The sequence below is a fragment of the Eupeodes corollae genome, chromosome 2 (genome assembly GCF_945859685.1).
Source record: "Eupeodes corollae chromosome 2, idEupCoro1.1, whole genome shotgun sequence".
Classification (NCBI taxonomy): domain Eukaryota; kingdom Metazoa; phylum Arthropoda; class Insecta; order Diptera; family Syrphidae; genus Eupeodes; species Eupeodes corollae.
The window spans coordinates 27396435-27417026 of NC_079148.1; the positions used below are offsets into that span (position 1 = coordinate 27396435).

Here is a 20592-nt window from a genome sequence, read left to right on the forward strand (position 1 = left end):
ACTGCTTGACCAGCATCATTTTCAAAAAAATATTTCCCAATTATGCCTCCAGCCCAAAATCCACACCATACAGTCACGCGTTGTGGATGCATTTGTTTTTTCGACAATCACATGTGGGTTCTCCGAACCCCAAATGCGGCAATTTTGGCGATTGACAAAGCCATCAAGATGAAAATGTGCTTCATCGCTTAGGATGATTTTGCTCGAAAAATCAGGGTCCATTTGTTGATGTTCAATAATCCATTCAACGAACTCTCTTCTCTGTCCATGGTCATTAGGCTTCAATTGTTGTGTTAATTGAATTTTGTTATACGCTGTAGAGAGGTTCTTGAAATTTGCAATTCTTATCCACGACGTCGAATTAAGGTTCCTGGATTGTCAGCAACACTCTCACGCACTGCTTCGACATTAACATTTGAACGGCTTGTTTTTGGACGACCAGTGTGTTTGGCGTCTCCAACGGATCCAGTCTCCATGAATTTTTCAATTAATCTCTTCACTTGACGAAGTTAAAACACTATTTCGAACATATTTTGTATGAAATTTTCGATCTGCAGCCGCCAAGCTTTCACTATTTTTGAAATATTCTTTAATAATGAAGACACGTTGTTCTATCGTGTAAAAGTGGCCACAGACGACGAACTTGCTCGCGCAACACGTTCGTGCTCGCGCTAAATTCGTCGTCTGTGGGGTTGTTCGCGAGCGGCACGCTGTTGCCGAAAAATTTCGATTTCATCGTGTTCGCCGGTTTCAATGTTCGTCGTCTGTGGCGATGTTCGCGAGCAAAACTTCATTTTAATTCAGATTTTCGTGGAGTGCACATCGGGGAAGAAAAACAATGGCGACAGTAAGCCGTGATTTCATTGATGAATTCATTCAAATTTTGCGCGGTGAAGATGCGATTTGGAATTGTGTGTGTGACAATTATAAAAATAAAATTGAAAAAAATAAATCTTGGAACAATTTACTAAAAAAATATAAAGAAATAGACCAAAGTGCGACAATTGACAGTGTAAAAAAAAATATAAATCTTTGCGTGCATGATACAGGCGAGAACTCGCTTGATTTGTTTTCTTTTCGCAAAGGTAAATCATCATAAGGGCAACGACTTGCGCTTTTTCATCACACATGATGTTTCCTCCTCGGAGATTCAAAACGAAATGAATGTTCGCGAACAATGTTCGCCGTCTGTGGAGGAACGCAGGCGAGCATGTTGCGAGAGCATGTTCGTCGTCTGTGGCCACCTTAACGCTCCATTTTTAATAACCCTATACTGTTAGCTGTCAAACTGCTTTTTTTTTCAGGGTTGCCAACACTTCACTGCACAAATGGCGGCAAATTCAAATCTTGCGTTAATTTTGGGACACCCTTAATATTGTAAAGCAAGTAATTTGAAAATTATAAAATCCACGAGTCAAATGACCATGTACTAAAAGAACTATCGCAAGACATTTTAATTGTAATAAATTCGAATTATGCGCTCGTATTTACAACCAATAGCACAAATATTAATTTTTCTTTCTTTCGTTTGTTCGTCTTTAAGTTAAGCAAGCATGCATCACATGAATATAATTTTAATTTAAATATTTTATTAATTTCATCGTCAATGCGTATAGCGATAAGGACTTTGCTGAGATAAAAGTAATAAACAGCACAACAGCTCAACGTTGTGCTAGATTTTTTAAATAAATTTAAATGCATAAAAGGTAGGTAGGTATAAATGTTCTTGAATTTGATTTATTTTTAAAAAGAAAATAAATACTTTTAATCACGATAGAAAAAAAATAATAACTTAAATTATTGACGTTATGATGTATCTACAGAAAAATACAAAAAATTGTTTTTTTCGCAAAGCCTATGTACAAAAATGTTCATCTTTTTAAACCTGGGATTTATTTTCGTCGTTCTTTACTTATCTAGATAAGAGATGCAGATAGATATTACAACAATTGCACGCTCATTGTTATCATAGTCATCAAGTAAATACAGTTATTAAATAATTTGTATGCGTTAATAAGATTTATTTGAGATTACTTTAACTTCACTTTAGTGGGAAATTAGTCATAGAATAAACATTTTATGGAACAATGTGAATATTTTGTTTGTAAAAACTTCTACGACAGTTTAATTAACTGTGATTCACTCACATAAATTCAGATGCTCTAAATATTGAAATGGTGGATAAAAAAATTATCATTTTAAAGGTAAATAAATGTTTAACCCTTGTACTTGAATTGTAGCTTCAGCAATCCTTCCAAATTTAATGTGTTAACTTAGAACTTTATCGTTTATTCTGTGTTGTCAATTTGTGGTAGAAATTAATCTTCTAAACATTTTTGTTAACATTTTAATATTTAAAGTAGTTTGAGTATATCAAAATTCGTATATACAATTTGAATATTCTATTTTCCCATTATTTTTGATAGAGTTTGTATTATACAACCCTTGTGTGATTTACAGTCGACAAAATAGCTATAAATAAGCTTTAAATTGTGGGAAGATACACTGTATGCAGTTTTTGTTTTATAGTTTAAGATGTTTGCTATTGATGCGAATATTACAAGATCTCAATCAATTGAGTACGGCTGTTCTTGAGATAAATAAACAATTACTTTGGTAAGATACTAGCTATTGAAGACCTTTGTCATATTGGGCATATAATCGTGTACAAATTCAAAATTGTATAATGTGAAACTGAAAGTTACGTTAATGATACCTTAAATGTTTGAAATCAAAATAACAACGAATATCTTTAAAATACACCACACAAAAATAAAAAATCAGAGCAGACATTTACCCATGAAACACCAAGAGTTCAACTTTACTATTGCGAACCCCATCCATGAACAAAGCATGCGTTCTTTGTCATGTTTGCATATTGTATCTAACCTACCTATGTTTTTGTTCTTCTAGGTAAAAATACACAAACAAAATATTCTCCGAATGTTGTGCACAGACAACAATAACAAACATTTTACCCGCATACGGCACAATCACTCACCCATGATGGTGATAATGTTCCAATTTAAATCAATACTCGCCATTGCCATTCAGTTTGCTCTGGGACTACCTGAATGTATTCAACATAAGCGTATTTTCATCGCAAACATAAAACACGATCAAAAAATTACCAGAGGTATGAAGAAGATCCTCTACACCTAAGTTTGGCACAGCACAAGGGATAAAAATCGAGTCTGAACTGGACAACAAACATTACCAACAGTTCGAAAGCACCAATAACAAAAATTGTATTCTCTCTCTGAAAACAAAATACCCAACATTGCGACTTGTTGACAACTATACAAGCAACAAGAGCACCCGGCCTAAGAACAGCCAACTTAGTCAATGACGAAGCGACAAAGAATCATTTTGAGTAAGGCAAAGGCAAAGTAGAAGAAGAAAGGGCAAAAGTATCAGCGGCAGAAACACAGCCAGAGTCAGATTCAGAGCACTATAGATAGAGAAGTGCACTGGAGGTGAGATGGCGGCTGCCGCGAACCGTGCCATGCCGCCGCGCCGATCTGAACCGCTGTCGAAATTGAAATGGAAATGTATGACGACATAGTCTTCTTTCTCTTAATTGTGTGGTAGGTATGTGTGCTTCTCCCATTTTTATTTTACATAAGCTCCAACATTTTCGATTCGAGACAACAAAAAGAAACCTGCCTGCATCTTTTTCTTTTCCCTCTGCTCTTGGGTCGGTAGTGATGATATTGCAAAAGATGAAGACAAAATACAAAAAAAAAAGTGAAATATCTTTTTGAATGACTCATGGACAGAGCAGCAGCAGCGAGACCTTGAGCTGCTCTACAATATCATTCAACTTTTATTTTCAATAAACAATAAATATAATTTTTACAATTCAATGAGAATGGGAAAACTAATTTTCATGCAAAGGCAGAACATAGAAGTAAAAGAAGTGAATTACTTACCTTTGCAATGCAATTTTATTTGAAAATTCCGATAAGGAGGGCGCGCGGGTTTTTTTTTCGTGTCGCCTATAATTTAATTCACACAAACTCTCGAAGACCACGAACAAAACTGGAAAATTACCACGGAAATTAATGTTTGTTCAGTGTTAATTTTCTTTTGATCATTCACAGATTGATTAGTTCTTTTATTTTTTAAATAATTTAGATCGCAAAGTCACTTAGGTGTAAATGCAATGCGACTAAACTTAAATTAAATAAAAAGAAAATTCAAAATTTCACTTCACTCATTCAGATTCAACAAACAGGAAAAAGAAGTTGAAAATTAGTTTTTTGGACAAGTCAAGTGACGGTGACACCTCATTACAAAAAAGCTCGTTAAATCCAAATGTGTCGGTTTCGGTTGCGGTTCATTATTCTTCGTCAAGTATTCGTTTAGTTTTCGCATAAAAATGTAGTAGATTAAAATGCAATGTGGATAAGAAAGTAGTAGGAGAATTTGAAATTTTCGTTTGGATATTCGGAGTAATCTTGGTACTCGTTTACATTGCTTTTTTTAATTTTTATTAAGATAGCTTCTTGAATCATGTTTTGAATAAATTTAAAAAAAATAAAACACTCAGGAAAGTTGTTGTTGGTAGAAATTAATTTAACGAGTAGCTTAATATCACATTATTTGTCATATGTTGTCTCATATTATATCTGTGTTGTTTGTAAGGAAGTAAAATCGTAGTTAAGTACGGTTTCATTTTAAATAGCCCGCTATCTGAGCAAATGTCAATTTTGAAGTTGTCATTTTTGGACATATGAACAGTAAACACTACAAAACTGTTACAAATGAAACAACATAAGCTTACTCAACGCGTTGAAATATTTGAAATGAGCTACGAAAATGTAAAACAAAAAACAATCGTAACTTACAAGAAAAGTTACCTGGCCTGACATTTTTCTAAGACAAGATCCCAATCTATAAATGATGTAAGACCACGTGAAAGTTTAATTCTTTATCGATGGTGCAATTCGTGCAACTATCAAACTAATGCAGCCGCAAGTTCTATCGTATGGTACTGCAACCGTAGTCGTGGCTGCCATTTGGCTGATACTGTTATAATTATAAACTAATTTTTCTCAAAATATTTGTTTTGCATATTAAAATGAAGCCTCTTATATATTCATAAATACTTCAATTTTGTATGACTACCTGTGAATAGGTACGTATTTATTCATAACAAATACATAAAATTAAGGGGCAAATTAGAAGCAAGCATTGAAATTTTCCACAAATAAAGAAAATTCATACAATGAAAACGTATAAAGGAGCTTCATTTAAATGAGGCTATTGTAAATATTTCCCTGCTGGAAAAAGATCCTTTAAGAACTTTTGTTTAGAACAACTCTGAAAGCTTTGATAACAACTGTTTTTGTTTTAATTTGAAACACACACGGGTTTCCAAAAGAAGACAAAAATAGATGCTCTCATATGTTTATTATTATCTTGCTGATCCATAAAAGTATGGGAATAATCAAAAATCGAAAATGGCAGACATATCAACATCATGAGAAAAACAACAAATTCTAAGACTTGCCGAAAATTTCACCCCAGCAGCGATTTAAGTAGGGGCCAAAAGCTGAGAATAAGTCAACATAACAACGGTTCGAAGGATAATACAAACTAGTGATACTATCCAGATGAGAAAAAATCATATCTGATGAAAACAAAATTACACCGATAATTATATTCATTTCCATGATCTGGAAAAAGGATAAGCTTGTTTCGGCAAGACAATCATAGATGTAAATTTGTTGTAATGGTTCAATAACTACAATAACACAATACACTTGGATTTTTTATCCACAAAAATGAACGAAACAATTATAAACTAGACTATACCCTGATTTACGCTTTAAAGGATGTTTAAAGTTGTATTCAATTAGAAGACGTGGAATTTTTGCCATGGACACCATAATTAAAAACGTTTCGTTATGACCATCACCTAGAGCTTATACAGATGCAAGACTATTTGAACACAAGGATATCTTAATTGAAACTAATCGTGATGACTGTATTAAACTTATTAAAAAAAACTGTATGATATTATTACAAACTGTCTCAGAGGTATCATATTCCAAAATGTCTTAAATATACCTTTCGTTATTTTTTTCTGAAATTTTACTTGTGACCTCTTTCTAACGTCGTACTTTTTATGGTTTTCATTAGCAGTAGTTTTTTATCTTGGGGAGTTCGAATGTGCGTTTTCAATTAAACTTTACATTTTATAAATTTCTAATAATTTGTAGTAGGAAAATACGTACCTATTCACAGGTAGTAAACGTTTCCGGGTACAAAAGTTCAACCCAGTATAAAAAACGAAAATTGAATCAAAAATGTGTGGCCTCATCTCATCCTATTGGCAATATACATATGTTTGTGTCTCTTATGTAAACCTAATATTCAAATACTTATCCTTTTGCCTTCCATTCATATTTAAATTTTATTATTAACTGAGGTTAGGCAGCAATTAAAATAAATGTCTCACTTTGGGTCATGCCTTTCAGAGTAACAAATTTATTTCCACATTAAGAAGGGATTCTCAGAGAATGATGTCTTTTCGGAATATTCATTAAGAGGCCAATTTGACTTCTTCAGGATTAAAATGATGCGTTTTATTTTTGTCTTTTAGTTTATTAAATTTGATACAAAAATGATTAATAAATTATTCACAATAACTTTCACACTGATAACTGAATCCAATAAGTAAACCGCGGAGGGAGTCAAATATAAATTTTAACGTTGTTACAATAGAAAAGGTATAAAATTATTGGAATCTATCTGTCACCCATTCACATCATTTCATTTAAAAATTGTCATGAGGTAATTATTTCTTTTCATGTCACTTTGTTAATTTCCCCCAAAGAGCCCTATCAAAAAAACATACTTGCTCTTTCAAACAAAGAGCTTTGCGTTCATTTCATTTCCTTAAGAATGGAACCTCAAAAAAACATAATAAGCAAAAAAAAATGATCACATTAATTACATAATTCGAATCAAATATAAATTTTGAGATTTCTACCACAGTGAAATTATCAAAAAATAAGTCCCTATCCACCTTTCATCGGATTCTCTTATCGATGTTAAAATATTTATTATTATTATTATTATTATTTATTGAACTATACATAAATGTACAAAACAATACTTAAAAGCTAATAGCTACTAGGGCTTCTAAACGGTGATTTTTTAAGAGCTTGAGAACTTTAAAAAAAAAAACGCATAAAATTTGCAAAATCTCATCGATTCTTTATTTGAAACGTTAGATTGGTCCATGACATTTATTTTGAAGATAATTTCATTTAAATGTTGACCGCGGCTGCGTCTTAGGTGGTCCATTCGGAAAGTCCAATTTTGGGTAACTTTTTCGAGCATTTCGGCCATAATAGCCCGAATTTCTTCGGAAATGTTGTCTTCCAAAGCTGGAATAGTTGCTAGCTTATTTGTGTAGACTTTAGACTTGACGTAGCCCCACAAAAAATAGTCTAAAGGCGTCAAATCGCATGATCTTGGTGGCCAACTTACCGGTCCATTCCTTGAGATGAATTGTTCTCCGAAGTTTTCCCTCAAAATGGCTGAATTCGTTTAAATATTTATTTATTTACTATTTTCTAATTTGATATTTCCTGTTGATGCTGGTGAAGTTTTTTGTTGAGTTGCACAAAACACACAAATGTTAACTCCGAGTAGAAAATAACGATTGCAAACAACACCTAAGACATAAATAGTACTAGAATAAAAAAATGTTTACTGATTCACAAAACTTAACGAAATTGCCGGCAAATATTTCTGCACATATTTGCCGATTGCATTACAGCACTGCAATTCATTATGTCAACATGACAGTGACAGTTCATATGCACCTATGCGGTTTATGCACTCTCGAACAGTCTTCAAGTTATGGCATCCAACATTCGACTATTTGGAAATATCTTCAAAAACTCAATTATAACAGCGAGATGTCGACATCAAACTCGTAAAAAATTAATTTCCCAAAATTGTTAATTGACATAAATTCAAATAACATTAACTCCTAACAGTGACTCCATCTCGCCTACGTTTGGTCAAGTTCTCTTCTACCAACAAGGATTTCGATAGCATAACACTAGATCCAGCTTCTTATGATAAAGTTTGCACTGAAACCTTAGATTCACTGTGTTATTATTTTGAAGAAATCACCGAAGGAGCTACGAATCTAGGAGCTACTGATGTAACATATGGAGTAAATTTGCTATTTCTTAGGCCTAAATGCAAATCGTTTAATATTTTCTTTTGTTTGTTTGTGTTTGAAAGGATGGAGTGTTAACAGTTTGCTTAGGCGATGAACATGGAACTTATGTGATTAATAGGCAATCTCCAAATAAACAAATTTGGCTTAGTTCTCCTACTAGTGGACCTAAAAGATATGATTTTGTTGGACCACATAAGGACAAGGGCAAATGGATATATAAACACACCGGAGAAACATTGCATGATCTTTTGCAAAAGGAAATAAAAACTATAATTACGGAAGACGTAGATTTCTCTAAGTTGCCTTATAGTAAATGAAATATTGAATCTTTAGAAATATTGTTTGTTTCGACATTAATTTGTAATTAAATTAGGTAAATCAAAAAAGTTGTTTTTGTATTTCGTGTAAATCGTTGGAGGAACCGAGAGGCGCAGAAATCCACTTGGCTTTATCAGGAAACCAATTGAAATATTAAGTACGGGATTTTTTTTTACATAGATGGGTCAAAAACAAAAGAAGGGGTTACTGAAGGTTTGTACCTACTCTGAATCATTGTAGCGTGTTCCAGGCGGAACTTTTGGCGATAAAGGAAGTCTTGTCCTGGCTCAAAGAAAACGTGATATCAACATCTGATATCCGTATTTTCTCTGATAGCCAGGCCGCTATCAAGTCCCTGGACTCTGTCTTTACAAACTCTATAACAGTCCATAACTGTCGATCATCTCTAATGGAGGTGGCGCAACAGTTTAATATTCACCTTTGCTGGGTGCCGGGCCATAAAGACATTCCAGGTAACTGTAAGGCAGATGAACTCACCAGTAACGGTACAGTACATCCCATCCTACCACGTTTGGCAAGTACTGGCATACCAATCGCTACTTGTAAACTGTTGCTAATGCAAGACGTTGCGAGGAGGGCAGGCACCAGGTGGAAGAACATCACCACGTGTCAAGCCACCAAAAAGATCTGGCCAACACTGGATTTAAAACGTTCAAGATGCTTGCTCTCTCTAAGCAGATCGCATATAAGCTCGATAATAGGTGTCATAACCGGACACTACCTAATAGGAAAGCACGTAACGAGACGGCGTATTCTCAAAGGACTTTTGCAGAAGCTGTATGGACGAGGAAGAGGAAGAAACGGTTCTTCATCTTCTCTGCACATGCCCTGCTCTGGCTCGAAAACGCAAGAATTACCTAGGAGAATTCTTCTTTAACGATCTAAATCATATCGATATAATCAGCCTCTCACGTTTCGTAAGGGACTCAAGCTGGTTCCATTGAGCTTAGGAGGAAGCCTCAAGATTCAGATTCATGTGGTATCACAATGGGCCATTAAACTGGCCTAAGTGTGTTCGTTTCCATCTTGGACAGCCACTATAACCTAACCTAACCTAAGTACGTGATTTCACTACAAAGAATTAGTGATACCAATGATGACCTGAAGATGTGTAATGTTTTGAAGTACCTCCATCATCTGACCAATTTGATATAATTACCAAAGTCACTTAAGTACATTTCTGATCGGTCTTTTCTTAGAATTTCATGAAACGTATGCAACTCAATTTAATGCACGGACCAAACCCCAACATTTGACCTTCAGTTTAACCCGACTAAGAATTTCATATTTCGCTCAAATTTGTAACTTTTTATTTATTAGCAAGTTTATACAAAACCGTATGTGCATAATCAAAATGGGGATTCGTTTCTTCGCGTACAGTTTCCAACCATTCAGAAATCTTTGGATATTTCCTTCCAACATCATATTTCGAAAGAACTATAAAATTTAAATAAAAATTAATATTGAATTTTGTATTTATCGGTCTAAGTTTTATCGCAAAGAACTTACTTGTTTGTTGAAGTTCAGATGCCCCAAAAATATCTGCCACCGTCATCTCATTGCCAATTAGAAATTTAGATGAACTTAACCATGTTTTCTCAAGGATTTCCAATACTCTTTCCAATTCTCTTTTAGCTTCTTGCACTTCATCTATTGGTGTTTGTATACCAGTTCGTAATGGACTTAACCAATCTAGATGAAAGAAATTTAGAATTTCTTTACGTAGAGTGTATTGCCACTGAAGATACTCTTCGACACGAATAAGGTTTTCTTTATTACCACCACCGACAAGCTTGTCAAAAGCCCGATTACTTGAAGCTAGATATCTAAATAACAAGAATTAATTTAACTTATAAACAATTTCATGGCCATTCGAAGAAAGTACGTACCTAAGAATAGCCACAGATTCGCTTAGTTTAAAATCTCCTTCTGCGATGCATGGAACTTTTTGAAATCGATTCAACTTTTTGTATTCACTAGTTGTCTGTTGTTCTTTAAAGGCAATATTTAATTAATTTTATATTTTTTGAGTTGAATTGATATAAATTTAGAATATTCTTACTCTTTCCTAAGTCAATAAGAACTTTCTCAAAAGGCAGACCACTTTGTTTGAGAGCAATGTAAAGCGAACGACATGGTGGTGATATAAAATCGATGTACAATTTCAAACCTCCTGACATGGTTTAAGAATAAAAATATGAAGCCTTCGAGTTCCGACAAAAACTACAAAAGAAATAATTTCCATTGATATTTTGTATTGGTAAGAAAATAAAACAGCTGGACAAATGATAAGTGTAGTACGAAAGCTTTGAATTATCATAAAGCTTTTCACATGATCGCATCTGGATATCTACTTTCCCAGACACAAATATAGCCATGCCCATTTTTAGATCCCCAATACTAGATCCACTGTAAGCTCAAGTGCTGTGTTTCATCTTAACGTCATCATATTAACAGATGGCATTAAGTAAAGCATTCAACTACGATTCCACTAGAACAGATTCCATAATCGAAGAATAGTCTTTGCCAAAAACGACATCTATAATTCCTCTTTTGATATAAGGGCCCCATATTTGAGGAACCGGACGTGGTCTTTTATTAAAAACAAATTATTAAAAACTATCAGCCGATCTGTCAAAGTTTTCATTTGTTGTACTTTAGTTCTCCTTCGGACTTTGCCTATACATACTTGCATTCATAACATCCTTTTGAATTATTATAAAAAAAATATGGGAAGACCGATATCTCTTTACTACGATCTAATGTCCCAGCCTTCAAGGGCTTTGTGGATCATCCTAAAGATGAGCAAGGCCCCTTTCGAAGATTATCAAGTTGCATTAAGAAAAGGTATAGTTTTCTATCCTTAAAATATATTTTTTAATATTAGTTTTTACCTATAGGAGAACATATGTCTACGGAATTCAAGACGATTAATCGCTTTCAAAAGGTTCCATGTATTGATGATAATGGATTTAAATTGGCCGAAAGCATAGCGATTTTAAGGTTAAATCTCTTCATAATTTTCAACATAAATATCAAACAAAATTAAATTGTTTATAATTTTTAGATATCTCAGTCAAAAGGGAATTATTTCTTCTGCTTTATATCCAACTGATATTAAAGAACAAGCTCGTGTCGATGAGTTTCTTGAATGGCAACATCTAACACTTCGTCTTGGATGTGCATTGTTCTTTAGAGAAAAAGTTCTTGAGCCTTCACTGAGTGGTCAACAGCCAAAGGCAGAAAAAATAAAAAAACTAAAACAAACCATGGAAGGGAATTTGGATATATTTGAAAAGATTTGGTTAGAAAAGGGAAATTATTTATCGGGAGATCGTCTAACAGCTGCTGATATATTTGCAGCATGTGAAATTGAACAAACAAGTAAGTACAATTGAAGAAGAAATGGGGAAGAGTTATATAACTTATTTTTTTTTTAATTTTGATTAAAGGAGGTGCTGGTTATGATGCAAGTGATAAATATCCAAAACTCAAGGCATGGATTGGTAAAGTAAGAAAGGAAACAGGTCCTCATTACGAAGCTGCACACAAGTATTTAAATAAATTGGTTAGTGCTCAAGCGAAGGCCAAGTTATAAGGAAATATTTTTCAAGTTATGTGTTGTATTGAATAATTTGTGTTTGTTGTTAATAAATTGGTGGCTTATCAAGCACTATAAAATAATAAGGGTAATTCTGTCGATTCGTACTCAAGATTAAAATATACTGAGAAAATGTTGATTGGTGTACACAGCAGATCAAAAGTTTTAATCCACTATCATTGTTTGATAGTTTTATTATTTTCTAAATCCTAGTTTTGCTTGATATGTACACTGCGCGTCATCAGGTTAGCAGACACTCTTGCGTAACTGATTCCAACCAAACTAAATGAACTAAGATTTTTATATTATTTTTTATTTATGGCCGATTCAATTTTTAGTTAAATAAAACAAACATTTTTGTTTTTCCGTTTTTAAATATTATTTTATCAATTTGAGTCACCAGGTTAGCACATATCACGTTTTTCATTTTTTTTAAGCTTTCAAGCTTTGAACTTATTTCTTAACTTATACATTTTGTAATTAAAACATTGTTTAATAAATTTAATACTGTGTAGATCCTCCCTTTTTGACAATGACCTCATAGATTTGATTGGGAAGCTCCTCCTACAATTGTTCAATATAATCCAAGAAAAGGAATGACCAAGAGCGTTTAATGCCTTCGATTAGTTCTGGTTTGTTGGAATATTGTTTCCCAGACTCATAAACTTTACGAGCAAGCAACCCCTACACGTTTTCTATTATATTAATGCCAGGTGAGTATGGCGGCCACTGAATTAAACTTACATTTTGTCTCTCAATCCATGTCTTAACGCCCCGGGATGTGTGGATCGGAGCGTTGTCGTGTTGAAAATGCCATGGTAAGATTCCAAACAGATTTTTGAAATGGGGAAAAGCATTTTCAAGTAAGTTTTTTTAAGTACTTCTATTCATATTTGCTGTCAAAAACTGTAATTCGCACGTACCATAGTATGAGATGGCTCCCTACACCATCAAGGCGAGCGGGGGGCCTTTGAAGGCGATCCAACTGGTGTTTCTTCTTGCGAAGATCGTGAAAGTAGAAATTGTATCCGTCTGGATCTTCCAAATTAAATTTCTTTTCATCAGAAAAGACATCGTAGCGCCAATCAGAACTCCATGACATTTGCACTCGTGCAAAATCCAATCGCATTGCCTTTCGAGCCACGTTAAGTAGGGGTTTCTTCTTCTGCTTAAGTCGTTTTAAGTGTCTAGCATTTCTTATCACTCTTTGGATTGTTAATAAACTCGCTTGAACACCTACATTGGCTCTGATCTTTGCTGCCGAGTTGTGAGAGATGGATGCTTCTCTCAAAATTGCTCTTTTATCAGTCTTAGAAATCACTCTATTATTTCCGCCTTTATTTTTTCCATATCCTGACTTTTTACTCAAGAATGCGTATATTACTTTTCGAACTCTAGCGATTTTTTTCGATATTGCACTTATTGACAGCCTTGAATCCTTGTAGGCTTCAATTTTAGCTTTCTCTTGCACAGATAACGATTTTCCCCTACCCATATTAATTTTAATACACCATTTAAGCAGCAATAAAAATGCGGTTAGCCTACGCGTTAAACTCTTGAAGATAAATTAAAAACAATTTGCATGTGCTAACCTGATGACACAAAAATAAAGGCTACTTTTCCATAAAAAATAACATAAACAATAACGGGATCGTTCCATTGCATGTTCTCTTTGCCAGTGAGAGAGTATACAAAGATAAGAAAAATAGGATACACAATGTGAGCTACATGTTGAAAACAACAACGACCAGCAGTGTTGCCACAGGCTAAAATGAAAAGCCCATAGGTCAACCCCTTAAAGTCGCTAGATTGGCTGAAATTCTGGAGACAAAAAGTCGCTGGAAAAAATTGTAAAATAAAGCTCAACAAAAATTTATTTTTGTTTCAAAAATTCAAAGTTATTTAACAAACAAACTTAGGGCTACAGTACCAAAAAAAAAATAAAGGTAATACAAAAAAATAATTCAGTCTCATTGTTAATAGGTATTTAGGTATCTAGATAATCCTTAAATCTTTTGGAATAAAATACATAGTATTTATTCTGAATCACATACAAAAAGATCACTATCGATTTATTCAATATTCTCAGTTGCAAGAAATTCAACAGCATTATTTTTAAATACAAATAACCTAGCGACATCAAAATATTTGTTATCGCGGAAGAAGTTGAAATGTCCCTAGATCTAGCGACAAAGTCGGCATCCCTGACTACCAGATCAGTTCTATTAAGCTTATGGGGGATGTGCTAACCTGATGACGAGCAGTGTATATCTGTGAGGAAGTTTAAACTTATGTTATGGGTCTTAGTTTTGCGAAAATACGAATTCCTTACCTACTAAGATTAGTTTCAAGGTCCCAGTGCAGCATTTTCTTCTTATATCATCTAATGCAGCGTTTTCAAATAAGATGATATCTTAATCGGCTTTAACTTTTCCAAATCCATATTGAAATCAAACGGATACAAAAATATGAAAGTGTAATTTCCCGAATTAGTGATCACAATTGGTCAACGATATGCGGTGATTTAACAGCTTTAGATTTAAGTCTTTAGGCCACATTAAAGATAAGAGTGCTCTTTAATCGATTCAACCCTTCAAAATGTGCGAATGGGCTATGAAAATGTTCATAAAAAATGATAATAAAAACCTGACGGCCATGTGGTTGAGAATCGTTTTTCATTGTTAATGACATACCTTCCTCTGTGCAAAAAATAAACCATTCTCTTTCAAATAACACTCGATTTTTAAATCATTTCAAAAGTTAAAAAGTTTCTTTTTTTTTTTGTTTATTTAGCCAAAATCTAGGCACTTACGAACTATTTATAATCATATAACAGCATCTGATAATATTAACGGTTTTAAGACTCCAATGTTACCATATCCCTACAAATGAAAAATGCTGCAATCAAAGCTGTGGTTTGCGTGCCTTCGGTGCATCCTTTAGCTAATCTTTCTTCGATATCAGCCATTTTTATGATGATTTTATTCATAACACTCATTGGTAGTTCAACTAAAATTAGCAAAGAAAATTCAAAAAATGTAAGAACCTCCCTTAAAATGTATAAATTTGAAAGCATACTTCTCATAACAAACAAATGAAGTTCTGTTAGAATATCTTCCAAAGCTAGACCCTTCGCATTTTTGACTTTTTGAATTTCTAAAAAGAACATTTTTTAATGATTTCTAAACTGTTAAATGATACTGCGGACTACTTTACCATCGTAAGCCTTTTCGAAGCTTTCTGTTGACATAAGAGTTGCCAAGACTCTTTCGATATCCTTCCTCAGTGGATGGCCAACACAAGTGTAGACATTGTCCTCATTTACAGTATCAAATGCCATCGATGTACTTTGTAAGACGTTTAGTACTTTACGCATGTCTCCCTTGGACAAGACCATCAAAGCTTGCTTACCATCTTGAGTTACTGTCAATCTTTAACAAAGGAATGTATATTTTTAAATCACTCCTTCTTTTTATATTGTATCAAAATACAAACCCTTCGGACTCAATGATTTTATCCAAACGTGGAAGAATCTGTTCCGGTGAGAGAGGAGCAAATCGGAATCTAGTGCATCTCGATTGAACAGCAGGAATGATTTTACTCAGATAATTACAAATCACACAGAATCGAACATTTTCGGTGTACTTTTCAATAACTAAACAAAACCTTAATAATCATCAATCTAAGACTAATTGAACCCGAATCATGCTTACTTCTTCTCAAGGCATTTTGAGCATCATTAGTCATGGCATCGGCTTCATCCAATATAATCAACTTGAAAGTTCCACTAAAGATGGTTCTAGTCGATGCGAAGTTAAGTATCTGCCCTCGGACTATATTAATACCACGATCATCGGATGCATTCAACTCCAAGACCATGGATTTGAATTGGGCGGGTGTGTAAAGTTGTTTGGCACATGCTAAAATCGTACTTGTCTTACCAGTTCCAGGAGGTCCATAAAAAAGCAAATGTGGGAGTTGTTTCTTTTCAATAAATCTGTTAACTACAAGTTATTTACCGTAAGTAAGGATCAAGGAACATTCAAGAATTTGAAGAACTTACTTGTGGAAATAATTTCATCGTGGGATATGAGATCGTCGAGTTTTGCCGGGCGGTATTTTTCAACCCTGTTTTAATTATATGAATTAACTGGTTGCCAATGAGCTTTTGATGTAAAGATAATACTTACCAAGGCATTCGTGAAGTTTTTTCGGCATCAGTTAACATAATTCTTTATTAATTTAAAAAAAATTACAAGAAAATAACAAATTTTTGTAATAAAACAACAGAAACAAATTTGACAGTTGTTTGGCGCATTTATAGAAGTCTACCACTCTTTTATTGCTGAATTCCCCACAAAATTATAGTACTGCCAGATTTGGATTTTGTAGTTTTGTTTGTTTTAAAAATGGAGTACATATTCAAATATGAATTCTTTGAACTCATTTCGTTTATTTTTTTTTCAATACTGTAAAAAAAATCCGATTTTGCACATTTTAAAACTTAAATAAAGTACTTAAACTGGTAATCATGCAATTTAAATTCTTTAATAAACTATATGGAAACTTTGTAATGTTTTTATTATTTTGTATTATTGTTAATTTTTGGACACTTAACGGCTGATTGAACCATGATTGATATGTCTTCTACTTCTAATCCATCAAATTGTTTCATCGGCGGCAGTATTCTCAACTTTTTATTCTAGATTAAAGGAGTATTCAGATGCGAGCGACCAACAACCGGCGAATAAAAAACAAATGGGTTTTAAAACATTTAATATGTTTAAATTGCAACGTGATTGTTACGAACTGTCAAACTCTATTCGCGTTCCACATACCATCCACACTGGAACGAATGAATTTTTTCTCGCGAATAACCTCAAAAACTTTCTTGTTTATGTTTACTTGGTAAAGCCTAGTACATACTTCCTCGTGAAGTGAACGTTCGCCAGTGGAGAAAGTGAACTTTTGACATTGCTCACTGGTACACACTTGTGAGTACACGTTGTGAACATGAACAAACCAAATGTCAAAGCTTCACCAACAGTTCCCGTACATTTTGCACGTGAATTGCCCGTGAACGAAAACTCTCCACTTTGTTCTCCACTCAGCTTCACGAGCAAGTTCACGGGTGAACCAAAAACTGAAATTTGTATGGGTTCACGAGATGGTTCACAAGTATGTACTAGGCTTAATTGGTCATGGCTGAAACAAACATGGATAAAAAGAAAAATTATATTCAATCAACACTTATATAAATGTTTAAGAGTTACAAAGATTGAAATAATGTAAATAATTCTGGGAACATGATGATATGATGTAAGAATAATTTTGGAAGCAGATCCATCATTGTACAACAAAGCCGATCTTTCCTATTTAGATAGGTAAAAAAAAAGGATGGCAGAATATTGCTTTAATTTTAAATACCGTCGGTTATATAAACATATTTTATAAAATGTATTCATTCAGTATTAAAGTTTGTTTTTTGATTTTGATTTGAGTGAAAATTTGCAAGGAACGGTGGAAAAATCTCCGGGATACGGTTTTAAAATATTTGTTGTGGATGCCTTCCATTAACCGCATCCTAAGGTAGTAAAATAAAAAAGAATAGTTAAATAAGAAACAAATAAATTTCATACTTACCCAAAAGTTGTTGACTCGTTGGATGTTGTTTATTTTGTTATGTAGCTGTCACTTGCCTCATTGTTGCTCTCCATGGAAACTCTCCATAACTCAGTGGAAAGAAATTCCATGGAAAAGCAATGGGTGCGTTCCGGAAGAGATCTGGGTTTGGTGTATTGTCGTTTAAGTTGGTTGAATGGTTAAGTTGCATGTGAATGAAACTTTGTTTTATTTCCGTGTTTAGTTTTCGGTTAATGCATGTCCTGGCAGTGGTTAGGTGGTTCGTATTCATACGTTTTGTGGTTACTTTGTTATTATGTGTATGGATTTTTTTTAAATGTTCTGGTTTCATGTGGTTCGGTGTTACAGGTCTCTCCGATTTCGACCGTGGAACACACCCTTAGTTCTTGGGACACTGATACCCCTATTCTGTTGGAAGTGTTCTAATACCTACGTGGTTTCCCACTATTTGAGTGTGATGATGTTGGTTGGGGGTATATGTATGGATAGGTGGATCGGATGATGTGTTCCTGTTAGAGATAGAATACATCATCCGAATATTTTTTTTTGCCGGTGTTTGTGGGATGATAATTTCAGCCCTCCCTCATTTGGCCATCTACCACACAGTGGATTAAAAAGTGAGTGATAGTGGTAGAATTAAATTCAAATATTAAAAAAGAAACAGTTGGACCACCAGATTCTAAAATAGTTAGTTTTTTTAATTAATTTGTTTTTAACGCGAATATGTATAAAAATTAATTCTTTATAGGAAAGAAAAGATATTTAAGAAAGTGTAATAAGTGGAATGTTAATTGGTGCCAACAATTTTGGATAAAGAAACCCAGCAAACAACAAGAAAAGGTGGTGAGTCTGTTAATTTAGCGAAGAATAGGAATTTACTGAGGATTATTTTTTTTATATAATAGTTTGATTCCCGGCGGCCCGAATTAAATTATGGAGAGCGGGGCCGCCGCCAAAAAAAAAAAAAAACACAAAATTTTTGAAATTTAATAAAATTCAAAAACAGAAAAAATTTGAAATTAAATAAAATTCAAAGAAAAAATTTTAGAATACAAAGTTGAAATAAAATAAAATTTAAAAACTGAAAAAAAAACCAATGAAGAAAAATCTGAAATTAAAGGAAATTTAAAAAAAAAGAAAACTTGAAAGAAAAGGAAATTTATACGGGAACCAAATTGAGAAGAAAACAAAACAATCAATTTATAAATCATGGAACTATAAAGAAAGTAAATTTGGCCCACAACATATATATCATATATTTCTTCGTACCTAACCGGTGGATCTTTTTGTGTTTGTGATTGTCCTATATTTAAGTTTTTTTTTTTGAAATTTAACAAATTAATTCTTTAAGTAATTCATCGGCGTGGAAGTTAATTTTTTTTTGTTTAATTCCATAATCTTTTTTGTATCTTTTTTTTTATTGTGAGGTGTGAAAAAAAAAGGTTGGTGTTAATTTCGTGTTCGGTCCCATAATTTTTTTGTTGTATAGGGTCCTAAAAGATACCTCCACAGAGCTCTTTAGGGGTAAGGAATTAGGGCGCCGATAATCGTATCCGCTTAACAAAAACGAAAATACCACAAAGGGTTCTTCTACGTAAAGGTAGAAGCAAATAAAGACTTAGGACTACCAACCTGACTTTTTTGTTACCAGTTTTTTTTCTTGTTTTTTTTGATGTTAATTTTTTTTGTTAATTTATTTTGTGAATTTATTTTGTTTAAATTAAACTTCCGACAGAAACGCCGGAAATAGAAAAGAAAAGTTTTTTTATGTTTCGCCCAAGCGAAACGATGAGTGTTTGAGTCTTTTTTTTCAGGGGTGTCGAGGGTAGCGGAGTGGACATGGACCTAGGATGACCTGAACCCGATCGTCGACCACAATCTCGGGGGTATCCAACACTGGCCGCGGATACCTAAAGGTAGGGTGGGTAATGGCCTCACTGCACTAACATCCGCAGTGCCCTGATGTGCCAATAGTCCGTCCGTATGTGTTTCCTTCCTTTTCCTCATTCCTTGGCCTGATATATGTTTTTGTCTGCAGGCGAGGTTGAGTTTCGGGGGCAAGATCCCCCCCCGTCCGACGAGCTGACGCCGTGCACCGCAAGCAGGCCGCGTCCCCCGGATCTCAACAATCCCACCTAACCTATTCCAACTCTTCCTATCTCTTTTTCCTACCTCATCCTTATCCTACCCTTCCACTTCACCCACCTCCACACCTCCTCTTGCCTCGCAACAAAATGGCGCCCAACGTCATTAAAGGGTGTTCCAACCCAGTTGGAACATTTTTTTTGGCGAATTAGTTTATGTTGTACTAGTTTCAGTTTTTTTTATGTTGTATTGTCCTAACCAAACTTGCTGTGGATTTTTAAACCTCGTATGTCTGCGTCAGGAAGGCCACAGGCGTACCTAGTCGTATCGCGACGAGTGTTTGAAAATTCACAGTGACCGCGGTTAATGAATGTAATGTTTTTTCTGAAATTACTGGAGTTTTTGCAAAGGGCGCATGTCTGCACCAGGAAGTCCACAGGCGAACCTAGGTGTATCGCGACGTTCCTTTGCGAAAGCTTGAGTAAGGTCAGTCAGTGCATTTTTTTGTTTTGTCTTTTACCTATTCCCATCCTAACTTTTTTTTCTTTTCTTTCTTTCTAATTTTTCAATTTTCTTTTCCTAGTTTCGTCATTTTCTACTTGGACGATTGAATGTACGAGACGTGTAGTCCGACATCATCGTTCCAAAATTTGTGTGAGTTTGATTCTACCGTTTCATGTCTTCTAGCAAAGTCCCTTGAGACTGTCTAGGATCG

The 20592-nt window shown here is 34.2% G+C and overlaps 5 protein-coding genes across 5 annotated transcripts in view; 2 read left to right on the top strand and 3 right to left on the bottom strand.

Annotated features, from left to right (window-relative positions):
* The window catches only part of LOC129947632 (moesin/ezrin/radixin homolog 1), a 66464-nt gene extending 62173 nt beyond the window's left edge, over positions 1-4291 (bottom strand). Inside the window, exon 1 of the mRNA XM_056058267.1 lies at positions 3933-4291. The gene's annotated coding sequence lies outside the window, so the exon portion shown is untranslated. The remainder of the gene's footprint in view (positions 1-3932) is intronic.
* Positions 4292-7804: 3513 nt separating this feature from the next.
* LOC129947634 (frataxin homolog, mitochondrial) lies at positions 7805-8604 on the top strand. The gene is made up of 3 exons (XM_056058270.1): positions 7805-7954; positions 8019-8200; positions 8272-8604. Exons 1-3 carry the CDS (start codon positions 7879-7881, stop codon positions 8524-8526), a joined length of 513 nt encoding a protein of 170 aa, XP_055914245.1. The 5' UTR covers positions 7805-7878; the 3' UTR covers positions 8527-8604.
* A 1239-nt stretch (positions 8605-9843) lies between these two features.
* On the bottom strand, positions 9844-10821 carry LOC129944403 (glutathione S-transferase theta-3-like). The gene is made up of 4 exons (XM_056053805.1): positions 10611-10821; positions 10438-10540; positions 10058-10374; positions 9844-9985 (listed from the first exon to the last, which is right to left on the bottom strand). Exons 1-4 carry the CDS (start codon positions 10726-10728, stop codon positions 9858-9860), a joined length of 666 nt encoding a protein of 221 aa, XP_055909780.1. The 5' UTR covers positions 10729-10821; the 3' UTR covers positions 9844-9857.
* A 375-nt stretch (positions 10822-11196) lies between these two features.
* On the top strand, positions 11197-12235 carry LOC129944402 (glutathione S-transferase theta-1-like). The gene is made up of 4 exons (XM_056053804.1): positions 11197-11395; positions 11449-11551; positions 11616-11932; positions 12001-12235. The coding sequence occupies exons 1-4, from the start codon at positions 11278-11280 to the stop codon at positions 12144-12146; spliced, it is 684 nt and encodes a 227-aa protein (XP_055909779.1). The 5' UTR covers positions 11197-11277; the 3' UTR covers positions 12147-12235.
* A 2682-nt stretch (positions 12236-14917) lies between these two features.
* On the bottom strand, positions 14918-16475 carry LOC129944401 (replication factor C subunit 5). Its single transcript, XM_056053803.1, has 7 exons — positions 16340-16475; positions 16213-16277; positions 15863-16153; positions 15645-15804; positions 15366-15580; positions 15228-15305; positions 14918-15158 (listed from the first exon to the last, which is right to left on the bottom strand). The coding sequence occupies exons 1-7, from the start codon at positions 16375-16377 to the stop codon at positions 15007-15009; spliced, it is 999 nt and encodes a 332-aa protein (XP_055909778.1). The 5' UTR covers positions 16378-16475; the 3' UTR covers positions 14918-15006.
* Positions 16476-20592: the final 4117 nt, after the last annotated feature.

Excerpts from the sequence above, each read along its gene's own strand:
- LOC129947634 (XM_056058270.1), top strand. The coding sequence starts at position 7,879 with ATGGCATCCAACATTCGACTATTTGGAAATATCTTCAAAAACTCAATT. Across the intron at positions 7,955-8,018 it reads GAGATGTCGACATCAAACTC|TGACTCCATCTCGCCTACGT; the intron begins GTAAAAAATTAA and ends AACTCCTAACAG. Across the intron at positions 8,201-8,271 it reads CTACTGATGTAACATATGGA|GATGGAGTGTTAACAGTTTG; the intron begins GTAAATTTGCTA and ends TGTGTTTGAAAG.
- LOC129944403 (XM_056053805.1), bottom strand. The coding sequence starts at position 10,728 with ATGTCAGGAGGTTTGAAATTGTACATCGATTTTATATCACCACCATGT. Across the intron at positions 10,375-10,437 it reads GAATCTGTGGCTATTCTTAG|ATATCTAGCTTCAAGTAATC; the intron begins GTACGTACTTTC and ends CTTGTTATTTAG. Across the intron at positions 9,986-10,057 it reads ATCTGAACTTCAACAAACAA|TTCTTTCGAAATATGATGTT; the intron begins GTAAGTTCTTTG and ends TAAATTTTATAG.
- LOC129944402 (XM_056053804.1), top strand. The coding sequence starts at position 11,278 with ATGGGAAGACCGATATCTCTTTACTACGATCTAATGTCCCAGCCTTCA. Across the intron at positions 11,552-11,615 it reads GAAAGCATAGCGATTTTAAG|ATATCTCAGTCAAAAGGGAA; the intron begins GTTAAATCTCTT and ends TATAATTTTTAG. Across the intron at positions 11,933-12,000 it reads ATGTGAAATTGAACAAACAA|GAGGTGCTGGTTATGATGCA; the intron begins GTAAGTACAATT and ends TTTTGATTAAAG.
- LOC129944401 (XM_056053803.1), bottom strand. The coding sequence starts at position 16,377 with ATGTTAACTGATGCCGAAAAAACTTCACGAATGCCTTG. Across the intron at positions 15,581-15,644 it reads AAAATCATTGAGTCCGAAGG|ATTGACAGTAACTCAAGATG; the intron begins GTTTGTATTTTG and ends CCTTTGTTAAAG. Across the intron at positions 15,159-15,227 it reads TCATTTGTTTGTTATGAGAA|TTGAACTACCAATGAGTGTT; the intron begins GTATGCTTTCAA and ends TGCTAATTTTAG.